The sequence below is a fragment of the Scomber japonicus genome, chromosome 16 (genome assembly GCF_027409825.1).
Source record: "Scomber japonicus isolate fScoJap1 chromosome 16, fScoJap1.pri, whole genome shotgun sequence".
In the NCBI taxonomy this organism is placed as follows: domain Eukaryota; kingdom Metazoa; phylum Chordata; class Actinopteri; order Scombriformes; family Scombridae; genus Scomber; species Scomber japonicus.
In genome coordinates, this window is record NC_070593.1 from 16,879,759 (window position 1) to 16,897,694 (window position 17,936).

Consider the following 17,936-nt stretch of genomic DNA (forward strand, 5'->3'; position numbering starts at 1 on the left):
TGTATCACGTCGGTGGTTAATTTTGTGTGTATATCCATATTTCCAACAGCACGTGAAGGCAGCGCACGGTTTGCACAGACGTCACGAAATGCTACGTCATAATTTTTGTTATGGCTGCCAACAAAAGATCAGAATGACACGATGACACACTGTTAATCTCTCTCCGATGGTTAAAAATCATTAATGGTTTCATATAATGAATTAAACTGTCAGAAAGTGTAAACAAATCTTTTAAGTAATTTAATAAAACCCATTCTCTCTATTTGTAAACTACTGCTCATTTAACTTTAGGCGTTCAAACTGGGACACGTTTCTGTTTACACCAGTGTGTTGCTAAGCAACGAATGAACATGGCAACGGTTCGAGCTGAAAACTAGCCGCTCTGTGGATTTTCTTGAGAAAAATGACTTTCTAAATCAACTTTTGTTGTTGTTGTAGAAACCACCTGGATCTCTTTCAGGTAGAACACTTTTTTGACAATATTGTTAATATGAATTGTGGGCCTTTCTGCTATAGCTGAGATCTTTTTCACAACAGTCATCAATCTCCACCAGCTTTCTGCAGGTCGATATAAAATGGCATCAAGCTATGGATCACTTGTCAAGGAGGCCACCGTGCTGCTCGATAAGTTCAGTGCAGGCAGACAGTGTTTGGATGATTTCATGGAAGATGCTTCAAAGGATCTGCAGGTACAGTAGACGGTGTAGTATAGTTGATTGGAATACACCACAGATGGTCTCAGATCAGTGTCCAGATGAGGCAGGTTTACCATATCGACCTTAAAATGTTGTTATTTGTTGCAGCACATGGACACCCAACATAAGAAGTTCATACTTGATGTTGTTTCTGGATGTGTTGAGTACAAACATTTGTTGGATGTGGTCATCAATGCCTTCTACAGCCAGAATGGGAAATGTTTATCCAGAGGTGATCGCAGCCAGTTTGCCAGTAAGTTAATTACCTGAAACAATTAGATTGTTTTTAGCTCAGTCTGAATATAGGCCTAACATGATATTTACATTTATAATATTGTTTTCAGTTATCTGTTACCTCGCCACATTTGTCCTTGATGACCTTGGACTTCAGAGTTTTAGCAACATTGTCAAATCTCTGGACATCAAGAAAATGCACACAGTAAGAAAGTCCATTTGTGATTTGAAACAGCAATGAAAATCTACAGTATGGTGTGCAGTATGTTAGTGTGTGCTGTGCTTGTTTGTAGTTCCTGAGTTTCTTCTTCACAAACCTCACCACATGGATACAAGAAAAGTGGAATAATATCTACGATGCTGCCTACGTGGAGAAACACTGGGTTGGCCCTCTGCTAAGGTGAAAAAAGCAGTCCCTTGAGCATATTTTTAGGCATTAATAGTTGTTTTTAATGCAAGACATGAATGATTATATCTATCACATTTGTCCTTCAGGTGGCGCCCTGAGATTGATAATCTCTTGGACCAGCTTGCTGTCAAAATGTTTTGTGGGAGTCAGATCAAGAAAGCTCCAATCAAAACCACTGAGCCCCAGGAGTTCTCTCTAACCAAACCTAAACCACGAGCTCTGCCCATACCTGAGCTCATCCCACAGCAGGAGAAACACAAACTGGTTAGCCATTTACAGTTCTATCCACAGATACAGTATATCCTTTAAGAACATATAGACAGGTTATTAAGCTGTGTATAGATGGATGTAAAGCTCATATAACTTGTTTTGTAGGTACCAAATAGCACCTACAGGACTCCAAAAGAGATGCAGATAATAGAGGAGATCAAACAAAGGAACCATCAAAAGACTGAGGTAAAAAATAAGTTTGACGGCACAACCAAGAGTTAAACACTGGAATTAATATGACTTTTTTGTACATTAAAACACTGGACAATGTATTTTTATATTTCTAAGCCACTGTATTGTTAATTATTTTTGACCTTATACATAAATAATGAATATTTAACACTGCCTGACATCCTATCTGTTCCTCATTGAAGGAACTGCTGTATGAAGCAAATATGAAACAGTTCAGATGTGCAAATCCACATAAGTCTGAAAACACAAAGGTAGGGGCAATTTTTCTTATCTTTAAAAAATAATGGTATTTATATTTAAACTTATATAATAAAATAAAAAACAAGATATTGATGTAAATTTGACTGACCATGTACATTTCTGCTGAACCATCGTTTAATGCAGAAAGTGATGTCCCGGATCGAGAAAGACTTGAATTCAGAGCTCAAGTTCAGTTCGGTTCATTCCTCTGGACATCCCTCCAATAATAAAGTGAGATTAGATTATTTCACCTGCTCGAATGGATCAGTCTTCATTATATTAATAAGATGTATTGACTGAAGTGATGATGATTTTTCTGATCCTGTTAGAATAACAGCTGGCCCGTCAAGCTCAATAGTGCCGCCATCCTGAGGCAAGAGGCGCTACACGACCGTCAGGTGGAGGAGGAGCTGCAGAGGTACAGCACAGCATTTACCTGTTAATATGAATCTCAGCATGAAACAAACTGTTAAAAGAGTTAGACACTTGTTCCTCTGACGGACTTTACAATTCATTTAGACTGAATTGTCTCATTGTGATGTTGCATATATGTAAAGATCTTGATCTCAAGATCAAAGTATTTTCTGTGTCGTCATGTGTGTGTTGACACAGAATAGAGCATCTGGTGCAGGGGGCACGTGAGCCCTCCTCTTTCCTACAGTGGCAGAAAGAGATGCGAGAAAGGGATCTTCAGGAGGAGTTGGCAAAGATTGAGCGCAGGCATCTAGAAGGACAAATCAGTTATGAGGAGGCAGCAATGGCCCGCACACGAATAATGGAACGCAATCAGAAGACTGCTCAGCTCAAGAAAGAAGAGGTGGGTAAAGGCATTTACAGAGGATTACACAGCACTTTAAAGTGTGTAACGAGGAGAGTAATTAGACAAAAACATGCTTTAAGATGTCATTTTAAAGGGATTGATAGTTATGTGTGAAAAATGTCTTTTTCACGGTTTCTTTGTTGTGTCTTGTAAAGACAGCTCAGCTGATGCGGAGATATGCGGAGAAAAGGCTGCAGGACGAAAAAGGAATGAAAGACTTGGTGCAACAAGTGGCAGAGGGCCACAAGAACTCAAAATCAGCTAAAGAGAAGCTGCAGAAATTAAAGCAAAGAATTGGTGAGCCCCCTCAAGTCCCCTTCCACTCCACCCCTTATTCGTACAGATGAATGCTTCACTGTGCAGAATGATGGATGTGTAGAGTTTGATACTTGAAGGCTGTTTTCATTTTCATCTGCTGAAAGAGGAGAGTTTCTCTGCGTTCACTGAAAATCTGATTTCAAGTGGCAGAGCCTATAAACAGGATTGGTGACATCACAACTTTTGCAGCCAATCAATTTTCCAATATTGAACGTACACAAGCATGATGTGGAAACTTGAAACCTAAAAGTGGACTTTAGAGTGAAGTGGGAAACATCTTGTGTCCAGCAGTTAAACTTAAAAAAATATATATAGTTGGATATTCATAGATTCTGTGATTTTGAATGAGGGAGAAGATACAGATGTAATTGTCAGGATTTGAACAAGATATTTTAACTTTTTTGGCGGAAAACTGTATCGGACACAAATTATTATAAGTACAACATTTTATATACATCCTAAAAGATGTCTGGAGAGAGTGATTTTTAACATGAAATGTGATGCAATGATCATTTTGTCATGATTTTTCTTTTCATTCTAAATTATTTTATGCCATCCTCGCAGTGAAAGAAGTCTCAGAGGAAAGTCGAGAGCTCCTTGGTCAAGCCCTGGATGAGGCACAGGCAGAGCTCAGCAGAAAATTTGAAATCATTAGTGAAATCCGCGCCATCGAATCACTTCCTCACATTAGAGTTAAGAATTTTGACAACACAGAGGTAAGTGAAAGAAAAGGACCGCTGGCATTCTTACATCTCACACACTTTCATCTCTGTGTCACCTTTTTGTGTCCCATGCCAGATTGCAGGCCATGGGCTGCTGGGAGAGATGTCTGTGGCCGAGACAAGGGAGCGGCTGGGCCTTCTGAAGGAGGCACAGCAAACAGAGCAGCAGGAGAAACGGGAGTGCATCCTGGAGGAGCGGGAGAGCAAGAAGCAGCTGCTGCTGGAGCAGCTGGACAACATCCACAGGAGAGCGCTGGCACAGGCCTCTACCATCAGGTCAGGCAAATGTTGGGTCTAAGAAAAATAAGTAGACGTATCAACACACACAAGCGCAGACAAATGTACGAACACACAAATATCACACACATTGGTGATAGTTTTGGCACGTTACAGGAAAGAGAAGAGGAAAGCCACGCTGGGTTTCCGGCAGGCCGTACCTCAGGACGAGAGAGTTTTGGTTCTGCAGAAAAAGCTCCAAGAGAAACAGCAAGAGCGCCAAAGACTGAAGCAAATTGAAAGCAACAAGGCCAAAACCGCTGAGCAGGCAGCAGCTCACACAGTCAGACACACAGGGACACACAACAAAGTGAGCATGAAATCCGCAACAAAGAAAAACAGTGTCCTTTCAGTGAGGGACTTGTAAGCTTTGTCTGTTTTTGTTACTGTAGAGATTCTTCACGGTAGTCGCAGTAAATAATCTTTTTCCTCACTCATCTCTGTGTTTCTTGTTTCGACAGGAAAGCTCAAAGGAGAAAAGCTGGGAGGACTTGGAGCTGAGCTTAGAGCGTTATATCCAGAAGGAGGCTCCTTATGTTGTTTCTCAGAGAGAAACACTCAAGACGTAAACATATACAAAATGGTGCAATGGATTATTTTTAGATCAGACAGTTTGTTAGCGATGAGCTGTAAGAGCTGTGTGTGATTAATCATCATGTGTTACATTCTGAATATGACACATTTACCATTAAAGCTGTGTAAAATTGGCTGCCACTGTTTTATTTCATGCACAGTGAGACCATCCAACTGTTGCTCTGATGTTTGCATGACTGGATCTACCATACTACCAATCTGGGCAAGTGCCCAGGGGCCCTTGAGTAGAAAGGGGACCTCAATGATGGGGGGAAAAAAGTGCAATGCACCCTTTTCTTTATTGTTGGGCAGCAAAATGACACAGGGCTTGACTTTTGCTCTTGATGTTGAAAATTCTGATTGCTGTCAGAAACCTAATATGTCCAAAACAAAATATGGAGTTAGGAAGTTTCTACCTGACAGTAGTGTTATCTCATCAGAATGAAATTTAAAAAATGTTTTCAAGAAAATGAAATCTCATGATTGACTATTTTATTCATTTTTGACTGTCTGGGCAAGTGCTCATTTGTTAGCATATTGTATCAACAAGTGTGTGGGAAAAATGATTCGAAGACGGACAGCGCCATGATAACCACAAACCCAGCAGGACTCCCGAAAGAAATCGTGTGTGTCTAGTTAATTAGTTAGTCTATGATGAACATACAAGGGCCCAGCTTGCATGGCTTACAAGACACCAAAATATAAAAACATAAAATAGACTTGATCTTTAGTCTCTCATGAAACACATAGAAAAATGCCTGTTTGTAGAGCAAGTGGTAATAGACCTGAATGTAACTGTGCACACAGAGATCTTTGACTTTTGGTTAATCCTGCGTCACATAAGGCTCCACACTGTGGTTGGTTTTCATCAGACAATAAGTGAACTATTACATTTTAAATAAAAAAGTACATAGCCTATGTTAATTTAAGGGGTTTTTTGCAGAAAATCTACTAAAGAGCATAACATTTTCACCACCACCCCATGTAGATTCGACCTGCCTGTTTATGTGTGTGTGTGTGTGTGTTTTTGTGTGTGCAGCATTACAATAAGCTCCTTCAACTTATGACCCATGAGTTAATTTCACTTCCCTAAAACAACAATGTTAGTGTTACTTCTGTAAATGCAGTCGCAAGTTACTGTACATACAAACAATCATCATTACTCAGAGTATCATGAGGTCGAAGCAGTGCCATCTGTTTGGAAATACCGTTGAAAAAATAGATCCATGTACAGTAACCATCCATATACCAAATACTTACAGTATTTATACAAGAAGCAACAGCGCCCCTGCTGGCTGTCCCCTGCAACTACAAGAGACCTGCCTTTAATTCAGCCCAGTTTGCTCAGTTTTTCGCCTCTAAAGCAAAATCACATGATGTGTATTTTGTCATATGACACTGATGAGAGGACTGATCCCACAGTGAGCGAGCTTCACTGACGTCCTTTGTGAAAACAAAGGTTGCTCGACCACTTGACGGGGACGAGATGCTGTAGCTCAGCATTGTTTGGAGGTAGTTGTCAATAATATCTGGAGGATGGACTGTCGCAGACTTCTGCCTGCAATAGCCGCCGCTTGCTTTTTAGGTAAGATTTATAATCTTGCGTCATTATGGAAAAAAATACTGTAATATTACAAAATGTTACGAATGTGCAATATACCTGTTTATTATAGAGCTATTACAACACATAACATGGAATACCCTAATATTAATTCAATGTTGAGGTTCACAGTCTCAACTGGAATAACCTCAAGCAAGAACAATAAGCTTATTATAGAGTTTTCCTGTGTAATGGACGCTGCATTTGCACATTAGGAGATGATTTTGAGTGGAATAAATATCATGCATGAACAATAATTACATTTGGAGATTTGTGTATTAAGATGCTTCATAAAGTTTAGGTAGACAAGTTGTGTTCCTCGTAGTTAGGTTCATTGTTGTTGAGAAGCTCTTTTTCTCAGATTTCTCTTGGTTTTACAATCAAACCCAAACTTCATAACAAACTTTAATCTTGAAAGTCACTATAAAAGTGACTTATTGTGTTTCTGTGGAACTTGATAATAGTATTAACCTTATTTTAGTTCACTGTATCTTGCTGTGCTTGCGCCACTTTAATCTCTCTTAATAGGGATCATTTTATATCATAACCTTCCAAACTTCAGCATTACAGCGGTTCTTTTACAGTTTAACACAGTCTGAGAGTTTGAGAGAGAAATGTTGCCAACCCAGCTGAGACTGGACCAGAAGAATCACATGACCCCCTTTCTGAATAATTACATTTCATGAGGAAGATGGCTCCTATTCAAGAAAGCACTTAGGCACATGGCTAATGTGATTACTACCACAATATGGGCTCTGTTTTGCAGATGTGCTTATACCTGTTGCCACCACTACTCTCACTGGCGATGTTGAACCATGTGCTTAAGATATATCACGGTGACACCACTATAGCTTAATAAAGAAGTTATACATTCTTCTTCTTCTATATGAAATAAAACATACAGGGCTAGCAGGTGACATAGACCAAACAGGAAACCACAAAGCTTTCTGTTTTGTTGTTTACAAGTCTGGATCCTTGTCAGAGGAAGATCTACTTTGTTGATATGTATTTTTATGCATTCATTCCCCTTTCTGCACAGTTCAGTGTGTGAAAATATGAGCAAACACACCTCAAACACAACATTTCAGAGTGACTGAGTGAACAAAAGACACAGAAAAATGGCAAAGGCTTATGATTAAGCCACATAGATGTTGAACTGATACTGTAAAGGTAAGCAATTATTGAGGGTTAAGATGTGGAAAGGGGCCCCCAAAGCAAATGACATATGCTGACCCAGTTAATGTTTCATAGGATTTGTCTTTTGTGCTTCCAATGTTGTGTAAAAACATTTGAGACAACACACTGCAAACACCGCAGAGAGATTGCATGAATGTTTCAAGAGGTCGTCTGACGGTCAAATCAATAATTTACTTACATGAAGCATTTAAGGCAAATGAAATAGTTGTGTTTTATATTTGTTTTCTTCCAGGCATGGTGGTGAGCCAGACGACACTTACGCCTGCCATAGTGGACACCACTCTCATGGAGAACGTGACTGAGCTGACTGTAACTCCTGTGATTCTCAGCAGCACAACCCCAGGCTGCTTTGCATTCAATACTTCTACTTGTGAGCCCTGCGCACCAGGATCTCAGTGGGACAACAGTGAGTCAGTGATGATGTCATCTGACATGAAACCACAAATTCTTTTTTTTCGTATGATAGTTCATCACAGAGATTTTTTTTAATGTTTAAGATCTTAACTCTTTCTTGCATACTGTCTGCAAAGAAAATGTCTTAGGATTTCTTTCTACAGTGGTTAAAAATGTAATAACAGACATCAAAGTCAAAGCTTAGAAATGGTCCTCTGTCTTTCCCCAGACACCCTGCTGTGTACGTGCTGCTCCGACCCCGGGCTGTGCCTATTTCCCGGAGCCTGCCTGCCTTGCAACAGAGGCTTTTATCAGTCGATGGCTGGACAGCAGCAATGTCTACCTTGTGACCGTGGCTTCTACACAAAGTAAGGATGCGGTTTTGCCAACATACTTTCTTTTAAAATGCAATGCATTCTAAAATAGTTAATCAATTTCTTGTATATTTCACACTACTGTACAGTTTCACTGGAAGTCCATTATGTCACCCCTGCCCTCCTGGATCCTCCAACAATAACACTGGTAGAGACAGTTGCACGAGTTGTTCCCCAGGTGCGTTTATTTAGCTAGTAAACAAAAATCATTCAAAAAGAAGTAGTAGTGTTGTAACTCAGTAACTAGTCAATTTAATTCAGACCAAATCGGCTGTTGGCTTGTAGTCACAAATTAGACTTAATTCTTTAAATTCCTTCTAGGGTTAGTGTGTTGCTGCACATTGTTGTATGTTAGCAATCTATCTGACCTCTGATAACCAACTGTTCAAAACAATTATTCACTAAATACATATTTCTCCAATTGCTGATGAACTCATTATCTACTTATGTAGTTGTAATTATGGAATGACCTGAATTAATTTTCAGATCATCTAAAATTAGAGAGAAAACAAGACTCACAGCTGTTACTTTCTTTCTTTCTGTCTGTGTTGCAGGTTTCTTTTCATCACAGCAGAGTTCTACTACATGTTCACCATGTACACTAGGGAGCTTTTGCAAGTAAGTCGCACTTAAATGTCACCGGGTTTTTGGTGTCTATTTGTGTCTATTCCTGTTTGTTTTTGTTGCTGTTTGTAACTAGGATTCATAAATCAGTGAGGAACTTTCATGACTATCTCTGTGTTTGGAAAATCACTCATGTAACAACCAGATAGAACATCACATGTTTCTATCTCATGTCTCCATTCTGCGTGCCAGCATAGACGCACCCACACACACACACACACACACACACACACACACACACACACACACACACACACACACACACACATTCACACACATACAACCAGCTCCGTAGTTACCACCTTGATTATTCAGCAGTTAGCATGAAAATTCAAGTGGCAAGTATGATCATGTCTTGGTGGATATTAATACTGCTTATACAGTCAAACTGGTCTTGGAAATGTAAGATGGTGCATGTGGTGTCTTGGTTGAACTGACGAAGTGAAGAAGCAGCAGTTAACTGGAGCTCCTTCTACATATCAAAGCTCGTACACCATGTAAAAGAAACTGATTTAAGCATCTTGTATATGTGATGTGATTCAAAACTCATGACTTGTGGGTGAGGGATGGAAGCTGTTCACCACAACAGTTTCATAATGTTTTTGAAACCAGCAAAAACTCTTCTTCATGGTCTCCCACAACTGAGTTTTACTTCCATGCCAACAAAAGCTGCAGGTGTTCTGGCCACAGAAACTGTCGTCCTTCTGTTCTGGCAGCACCAATTCGATGAGGGGAAGAGTCACATGGTCTTGCCAAGGCCCGAAAAGCCTGTTTCCTGCACGGCTTGTGTCCATCAGCAAGTTCTTGGGTTGCTGCCACGAGAAGCAACAATTTCCACAGCTCCAAAGCTTGTGTTCACTGATAGAAAAGGCGTTGTACATGATCCTGGGTCATCATATTTGACCCTTACTTCAACTAAGTCACCCATCCACCTAAACTGCACCCATCTGAAACAACAAGACATGTACTGCACTGCATGTCTGTTAACACCAAGCTGAGTTATCGCAGTCATAAAACTCATAGTAATTTGTCATTTACAGTCAAAAACAAGTGTCTTATTCTCTGACAGCTCGTCTAGTTGTACCCAGTGCCAGATGTGTCCTGGAGGATCAGAAGCTCTAAAGTCTGCTGCTAAATCCTGCACACCATGTCGGCCAGGTAAACTTGAAGCTACATGCCTCTAATTAGTCATGTTAATGAGAACTGCAGCTCGTATTAGAAAAAGAGGTGATCCAGGTGATATCTGGTTTTGGACAGGCATGCACAAGGCTTCCCATCAGACTTTGTGTCAGATCTGCGGCAGTGGCTCCTACCAGATCCACTGGGGTCAGGAAAGCTGTGATGTCTGCCCAGAGAATCACTACTGTCCTGTGAGTACTGAAGCCCCCCGCATGCTACATGATACGAGATTGTGAAAATGAACCAGAAAAAATACATAATACGTTTAGTGAAAGAGTATATTCTGTTTTCAGAGTCCAGATGTGAACCCCATTCAGTGTCCCAGTGATGCTTTCTGTCCAGAGGGAAGCTTGGCTCCAAGCTACTGCATGGAGACTTTCTTCCGCAAATCAGGAGACACTTGTGAACTGGCTCCTGTCACTATTGCTCTGTTAGTCATTGGAGGAGGGGGTGAGTGACAATGCTGAAACAAGTACAAAAATACTACATGTTTTTAACACAGATAAAGGAGTATTCCAATACAATGTTTATCACTCATAATTCTTTTAACCATGTCACAGTTTTAATTATCCAGTATGATTTTCAGATTTTTCAGAGCTTCTATAATAATGCATCTTGCCTTTACTTAACACCATGATAAGACATGGGACATATACTTTTCCAACTGATTGCCTTTAAAATTAGCTTCAAACTGCAATGTCCAACATTTCTATAATCTGATTACACACAAAACAATGTCTTTTAAGTATTAATAACTAGTGTTTGATACGGTAATGGCTCATAGCTCCCATTAGGTACGCCTGTTTTCTATGGTTCAATGAAACACAGCTTGTATACAGTGGAACTTTTCACCCTTGCATTAAAATTGGTGCATTAAAACTAGATTTTTTGGGTTGATGCTGATACTGATATCTTATATATATAGAATATATACAGAAATACACATTTTCTGCAATGATCCCTCAAATGTGGTTATCAAACACGTGTGATAAAGATGAAATGGAGGTATGAACAAAAAACATGCATATATACCTGTTAAACTTGATTTGAAAAAAGAATCAAATGTACATAAAATGCTGCCCATATAACTTTTTTCATTTGGCCTCAAGCAGAGAGTTACACTATTCTTTTTGCACACTGAAAGTATTTTGGATTATTGTCCACATGACAAACAAACTGGACATAATGAAATAAAATAAGGGTCATAAGGATATCAGTGCACTCTTTGTCATTCTCTAATAAGCCTTACAACAGACCCTCTCTCTTTTGCAGTGGCTTTACTCTTCATCATCTTAATGGTACTACGTCAACGGAAGGACACTGATGGAGAGCTGACTGTCGCCCGAGCTCCGTTATTACGCAAAGAACGACCTCAAGGTCGATACTATGGGATTCCCTGTGATGCAGAACCTGTATATGCTGGCTGGTGAACAAAAGGACGTCTGCCAAGCTTTCCTAAGTGCTCAGAAGGACAAAACCTACTCAAGTCTTTTTTTTCCTCATGCCTCTCAACTGAAGACAAAAGAACTGATAGAGGAAGACTGATGGTAAAATCCTGGACTGCTATTTTAGTGCCTTGAGAGTACTTTGGTAATCAACCAGCTTTTCTAAGTGACACATTTGAATATATTATTGAGAGACAGAGGTTGGCTCTTTTGTGAATTCTTGTAGTTCCTTTTTTTTTAATTTACAGTTGTTCTACTCAGAGCTACATACTTTCCTCTTCTAAACTAGGTTACTGGATTATGAGAAGTATGCTGGAGCGGTGAAAACGAGATGCGTGCTACAGCTCGGTGGGAAACTATCTCCCTTATGAAAAGCACTTTTTTACTGAGGTAATTAATTTACTTTGCACACATGCATTGGTAGACTTGTGGGTGCCTTCATTTACTCGTGTAGTTCCTCAGTTACAGAGAAGCGTGAACTGTGCCTTGTTCCTGGTGTTTTTTAATGCATTTAAATACAATACAATGTGTTGTCTGTAGTTTCATTGATACGTTGGCTTAATGTTTTTCACCTGCTTTTTTAAGGTCATATTTGTATGTTTAAAGAAAAATAAATGATAATGATGAGCGTGATTTCTGAATGACTTCATTCAATAATCATTTCTTTCAAGTGCCTCAGATTTATAGGCCAGACCCTGATGGCTTTATATAAGTATAAGCACTATATATAGACTGTGTGGCTATCATAGACAGAAAGGTGGCTATTCTTATTCTTATTCTTAGTTTTTTCTTCTTCCTCTTCTTGGTTTTTTTTCAGGTGGCAAATAACTGTGGGGTGCATTACCGCCACCCACTGATCTGGAGTGTGTGATCTTGGGAGTGTGTATTTTAATATGGAGTCACTGTAGATATAATGGGAAATTCCATAACAGAACTGCATAATACATAATAAGTTTACAGCAGTTTGTTTAAATATAGCTATTGTTAACGTGTTTTGACACAATGTTTACTTTCCACTATACAGTTAAACATTTTTTAACATTTCAATCCTCTAAAATTATTAACCACTACTGTACATATGAAGAAATTCAATTTTATTGAAAGCACACATTCTGTATTTATACATTGTGTCTTTTTTTTTTTTTTTTTTTTAACTTGGAGAAACCATAATCCTCCAGGAAATCACTGTAGGTAGATAGGACAATGTCATAAACTAACTACTAAATAGCCTACATTTACAGTGATTGTTATTCCACTGTCCAATGACCTTTATGGGTTTTTTTTTGCAGTCATTCTTATTTATTGGAAAAAAACTTTATTAGGAGATTACCGTTAATAGACTGGGTTTTTCCAGAAATGACATAATAAATAAATCCATACATTTACAGAAATGAACCTGAGATGTCATTGTTTTTCATGTATTTTGACATAATATGTTTGTTTTCCTGGAGTTATGCATAATTATCAACAATAATATACTTCAACCTACTTCATTTTGGCTGTAAATCTTGCTCTGTATTTTTACAGTTTATTACATGTAATTGTGTGTTATAGTTAATTACTGTAATTTCTTATGTCTGGAAACTTGGCTGCCAGACTTTTTACTTCTTCGTGTTACAGTTGTTTGTTGTTTGTTTTTTTTACAGTGCAGATCAGAAACCCTGATACAATGCATGGCTAATTTACTGGGACATTTTCTTCAAAATCTTGAGGTTTAGAGACCTGGTCCTTGTGCCAGAATCCTATATGTACTTTTAGGCACCTGTTTATCATTTATTTCTGTGATTTGTTTCAGTTCCTTCATCTAAAAGTTGAAGTACAGTTAAGAGCTCATTTTGGCACAGCCGCTCTCAGAATCTCTCTCTCTCTCACTTTCAAAATATCGGGGACAAGTAGGTCTATTTATTGTAAGAAGGTTTATAAAACTAAAGAAAAAGAATGTCTAACAATACTGTTAGTCTGTGGTTGGTCGGTCACAGCACTGAAAAATTCTTTCCACATTATACACAAACATCCAACATGAGGCTGTGACGAATGACAGATCACCAGATCAGTTAAACTCTTAAACGCTCTTACTCCCTCTCTGACTCTGCAGCCCAGCAGAAATCTGACATACTACAGTCTGAAGAAGGGGAAGAGGAAGAGTTTGAAATCTGTGACAGAGAGGTAAGGTACAAATCTTTTACTGTTTGTTTTCTTAAAGGGTGGGTTCCCAATTTTTCAAGTCTGTCTTAAAATAACAGTCAGGTGCTTGATTGAACATTGAATCAACTTTTTCTTCCTGTAATTGTTCCTCCTGTTTAAACCAAGTGGCAGCCTCTGGGGCTGAAAAATGAAGCCGACGTAAAGTGCCAAAAACTGCAGTTCTTCAAATGGCCACTTAAAGCTGACCGCAAAAGAGAGTCAATCCCCATATACCCCCCCGTCTTTATTTTTACACAGTCTATGGTTCTAACAGACTATTAGAAGATCCCTTCATAATGCACTTACAATGTAAGTGATGGGACCCAAAATTCAGTCACAGCACCGAGAAATTATTTCCACATTATACACAAACATCCAACATGAGGCTGTGACAAATGACAGATCTCCGGATCAGTTAAACATGTGACGACCATGGAGTAGAAAGACACTGATATGGCTGAAAGTTGCATACAAGAATGTCAGCTTGAAAGTTGCACCATGCACTTCATTACCATATTGCAGTGGTTTTAAAAAAAAGGTTTCTTAGATACTTAAGTAAAAATAATTAAACCTCAATGTAGTAACACAGCATTAGAAATACAATTCCTGCATTGAAAAATTTTATACATGTTAAAGTACAGTAAGTATTTGCAGCAACATACAGGCCTACTTAAAGTACAAAATGTAAAGGTAAGCTACTGATTATCTGGAATGGCCAATTTCAGAATGTTGTATTACTGCATATATTTCATAGGTGGATTATTATTATTATTATTGATGCATTTTTGTAAGAAATTAAATAATGTATACATTACAAAAACATTAAAATCTTGCAGCTGCAGGGCAGAGCTAATTTGAGGTGTTTCATATGCTATGGGGTTGTTTAACCAAGGTCCATACAAATGCACCATATTTTTATTTTGAAAGAAATTTTAGATGGAAAACAGCCCCAAAAAGTGCAGCATTTCCCTCTGAAATGTGGTCGAGCAGTCTGCTATTAGAAGGGAAGATTTTACCAGCCAGTGTGAACTAAAGAGAAATCTTCTTTCAGTGTCCATAAAGACACCAGACGACATGCTTGATACTTTTGTGAAACTATCCTTTAAAGGTAGCTAGATGGTGCTGATGTACTGTACAGCATTTTCGTTGGACGCTGCAAAAAAGAGATTTGTCCTATCCAGGAACCCGTACTGCCGCCGACATTGAGGAAGAAACATGGCTGCCGCCCTGGCGAGGAGGGTGTCCGGTATGTATCTACAATTTGATATGCATACCTTTTCATTTGCGATTTTAAGTATGATAATATGTATAGTGTTAACCACGCTGTGTAACTTTGGTTTGTCGACATATTATTTATTCTTATTTTATCTTCTTGTCGGCAGCACGTGAGGCTTGAGTAGGTGTGATTTTCTGTTGCTGCTGTTAACATGTTTTCATGTTTGTCCTTGTGTGTCTCAGGGCTGCTGAGGCCGCTGTCTGTGTCCATATGCGCCAGGACACCAAAGATATGTCAGTTCTCCAGTCTCGTCCAGCCGCAGCCTCTCTACAGCTTTGCTGCGGCCGCAGTCCGCACTCCTCTGCGGGCTGTAGTGTGTCAGACACCCCGCTACAACATCCTGCAACGGTACACACCAGAGGGAGGGTGATGTTCACACTTGCTGCGGATATTCACACTTCCATCATGCCAATATGATATTATAATAACCTGATAATAAGCTGGTCGCCTTAAATTGCTGTAGTACAAAGTATATATATATATTACATAGACAGCATTTTATGTATATCTGATCAATTTATGATGATTAAATTCCCAGTGAAGTTTACTGTTTCATTACAGCATTTACTTTTAAACTGTAAATGGCATGCCTCCATTACATATCTTTATCACAAGTGTTGATAAAAAAAATTGTATTTATATATACTGTATAAATCAGCCAATAAATCAATATTGGAAATTTTTTACTTTCGAATATCGGCATCAGCCCCAAAAATCCAGTATTGGTCGGTCTCTAGTACAAAGTTGTTTGTTAAATATCAAAAACCAACGCTCAAGTTAGCTGGTTCAAGGACCAGCATGTAAGATTTAGGGAGCTCTATTGGCAGAAATGGATCATAATATTGGTTAATTAGTGTATAATCACCTGAAAATAAGAATCAGTGTGTTTTTATTACCCTAGAGTGAGCCCTTTATATCTAAAGGGGGTGCGGGTCCTCTTCCACTCTACAATGTCCCAGAACGGACAAACTACCACTCTAGAGAGAGGGCCACCGTAGCTTCTCCTCCACACTTGAAAGGGAAGGGTTGATGAGGTAAGAAGAAGGAAATCCTACCATTGTGTAGGCATCTAATGGTGAGGTTGAAGATTGCAACCAACAGAATAACCCTCTTCCCCCTCCCAAGTCAGTAGAAGAACCTGCGGTGAAATTGTGAAAGGCCCTCTCTTAGAGCTAGTGTTTGGTTTGTCCGTTTTGGGCTACGGTAGTGGTTTGGTTTGGCCCCTTGTTATTCTGTTTCCATTGAAAACTATTTTCAGCAGAGCCTGTGGATCATCCTGAGTAACCAGGACATTGTCTCTGGAAAAATGTGTTGCTATAGAATTTCTCTAAATGTCATTTTTTAATTGCTGTGAGCACCACATATTACATCTTGGGCTATCAGAGACAGATATAACATAGCCAAATAAAACCAGACCTATGTACATGGCTACATGCAACCAGAGGAGAGTAAGGAAGTGCTTTCTTCCTATGACTGATGCTAAGTGGCGTTTTAAATGAAATATTCCTTAAATAAGAGTTGTGCTTTTTCTGATTGTGCTTCTTTGTGTTTTGTGTTTTTGCAGGGTGTCGTCTCTTACTCCCTCTCTGACTCTGCAGCCCAGCAGAAATCTGACGTACTACAGTCTGAAGAAGGGGAAGAGGAAGAGTGTGAAATCTGTGACAGAGAGGTTCATGAGGCTGCACTGTGGCCTTTGGCTCAGACGCAAGGTACAAATCTTTTACTGTGAACTGCCAAAAATCAGTTTGTTTTCTTAAAGGGAGGCTTCACAATTTTTCAAGTCTGTCTTAAAATAACAGCCAGGTGCCCAAATGAATCGTGTTTTTCTTGCTGTACTTGTTCCTCCTGTCCTAACAGACCATTAGAAGATCCCTTCACATACAATGTAAGTGATGAGACCCAAAATTCAGTCCTCTTTCTGTGCAAAAATGTATTTAAATGTTTATAATATGAACTTTCAGCTGTCCAAATGGGTCAAATCAAGTTGATATATTTCAACATCACAGTCATGTTACTACCAAAGTCCCTCTTTTTGTTACTATACATCCACTGAGGCTCAACTGTCCAAGAAAGCACAAAGAAGGAATTTGATGCTAAAAAGCCTTTAAATGTTGCAGATATCTACTTGAAATGACTAACTTAGACTGCCGAAGCCTCATAATAAGCATCACATCAACTTTTAAATACATTTTTGTGGCCACTGAATTTTGGTTTAGATTGAAAGCGCATTTGAAGGGGATTTTTTTAAATTACTGCAATTAAAACTTCTCTGTTCATATGAACACCGAACTGTTGTTTTAAGACACACTTGAAAAATTGTGAGCCTATCCTTTTACCACCTTGAAATTACAGCATTGTCAGTCCAACTAAAGAGCTTGTGTCTCCCTGGTAACAGGCTGGATACAAGAAGAAAATGTGGAAGAAGAAACCTGACAGACGAAAGCGCCTGAGAGAGCATGTATTCTGTAACAAAACACAGAGCAAACTTTTTGATAAAATGACAACATCTTTTTGGAGAAGGAGGAACTGGTATGCTGATGACCCATACCTGAAGTACCATGATCGGGTCAACCTCAAAGTGTAATTTGACAATTCATGGCATCCTGTTTTGTGGTGGAATATAATGTTATATTGTAATATACATAATAAAGTCCTGTCTTAAAGAATTTCTGCTTTTAAATGTTCTGTTAAGACAAAAAGACAAACACACAATCAAAGTTTTGCTTCATATTTAATGGATGATTTAAGCAACAGAAATATTTAATTAAATGGAACAATAAATCCATAGCCATAAACCATCATGTCATTACATCACTGCTTTTAGTTTCATTTCACATTGAAGTTGAAATTTAAGTAATTTGACATTCTGGCCTGCCAGAACAAAATTTCTTAGGATAACTCAGTAAAGTGGTGTC

General features: G+C 38.9%; 3 protein-coding genes across 3 annotated transcripts; all 3 read left to right on the forward strand.

Annotated features, from left to right (window-relative positions):
* The first annotated feature begins 575 nt into the window (after positions 1–575).
* cfap99 (cilia and flagella associated protein 99) lies at positions 576–4,745 on the forward strand. Its single transcript, XM_053335155.1, has 15 exons — positions 576–689; positions 804–948; positions 1,040–1,134; positions 1,223–1,329; positions 1,425–1,602; positions 1,714–1,794; positions 1,983–2,051; positions 2,185–2,271; positions 2,370–2,458; positions 2,653–2,857; positions 3,016–3,157; positions 3,743–3,894; positions 3,977–4,176; positions 4,294–4,486; positions 4,638–4,745. The coding sequence occupies exons 1-15, from the start codon at positions 576–578 to the stop codon at positions 4,743–4,745; spliced, it is 1,965 nt and encodes a 654-aa protein (XP_053191130.1).
* Positions 4,746–6,164: 1,419 nt separating this feature from the next.
* si:dkey-21a6.5 (tumor necrosis factor receptor superfamily member 4) lies at positions 6,165–12,194 on the forward strand. Its single transcript, XM_053335607.1, has 9 exons — positions 6,165–6,334; positions 7,779–7,952; positions 8,169–8,307; positions 8,403–8,491; positions 8,868–8,931; positions 10,007–10,095; positions 10,195–10,307; positions 10,410–10,566; positions 11,389–12,194. Exons 1-9 carry the CDS (start codon positions 6,286–6,288, stop codon positions 11,544–11,546), a joined length of 1,032 nt encoding a protein of 343 aa, XP_053191582.1. The 5' UTR covers positions 6,165–6,285; the 3' UTR covers positions 11,547–12,194.
* Positions 12,195–13,597: 1,403 nt separating this feature from the next.
* mrpl35 (mitochondrial ribosomal protein L35) lies at positions 13,598–17,672 on the forward strand. Its single transcript, XM_053335532.1, has 5 exons — positions 13,598–13,727; positions 14,854–14,991; positions 15,204–15,369; positions 16,586–16,730; positions 17,417–17,672. Exons 2-5 carry the CDS (start codon positions 14,961–14,963, stop codon positions 17,603–17,605), a joined length of 531 nt encoding a protein of 176 aa, XP_053191507.1. The 5' UTR covers positions 13,598–13,727; positions 14,854–14,960; the 3' UTR covers positions 17,606–17,672.
* The last annotated feature ends 264 nt before the right edge of the window (positions 17,673–17,936 follow it).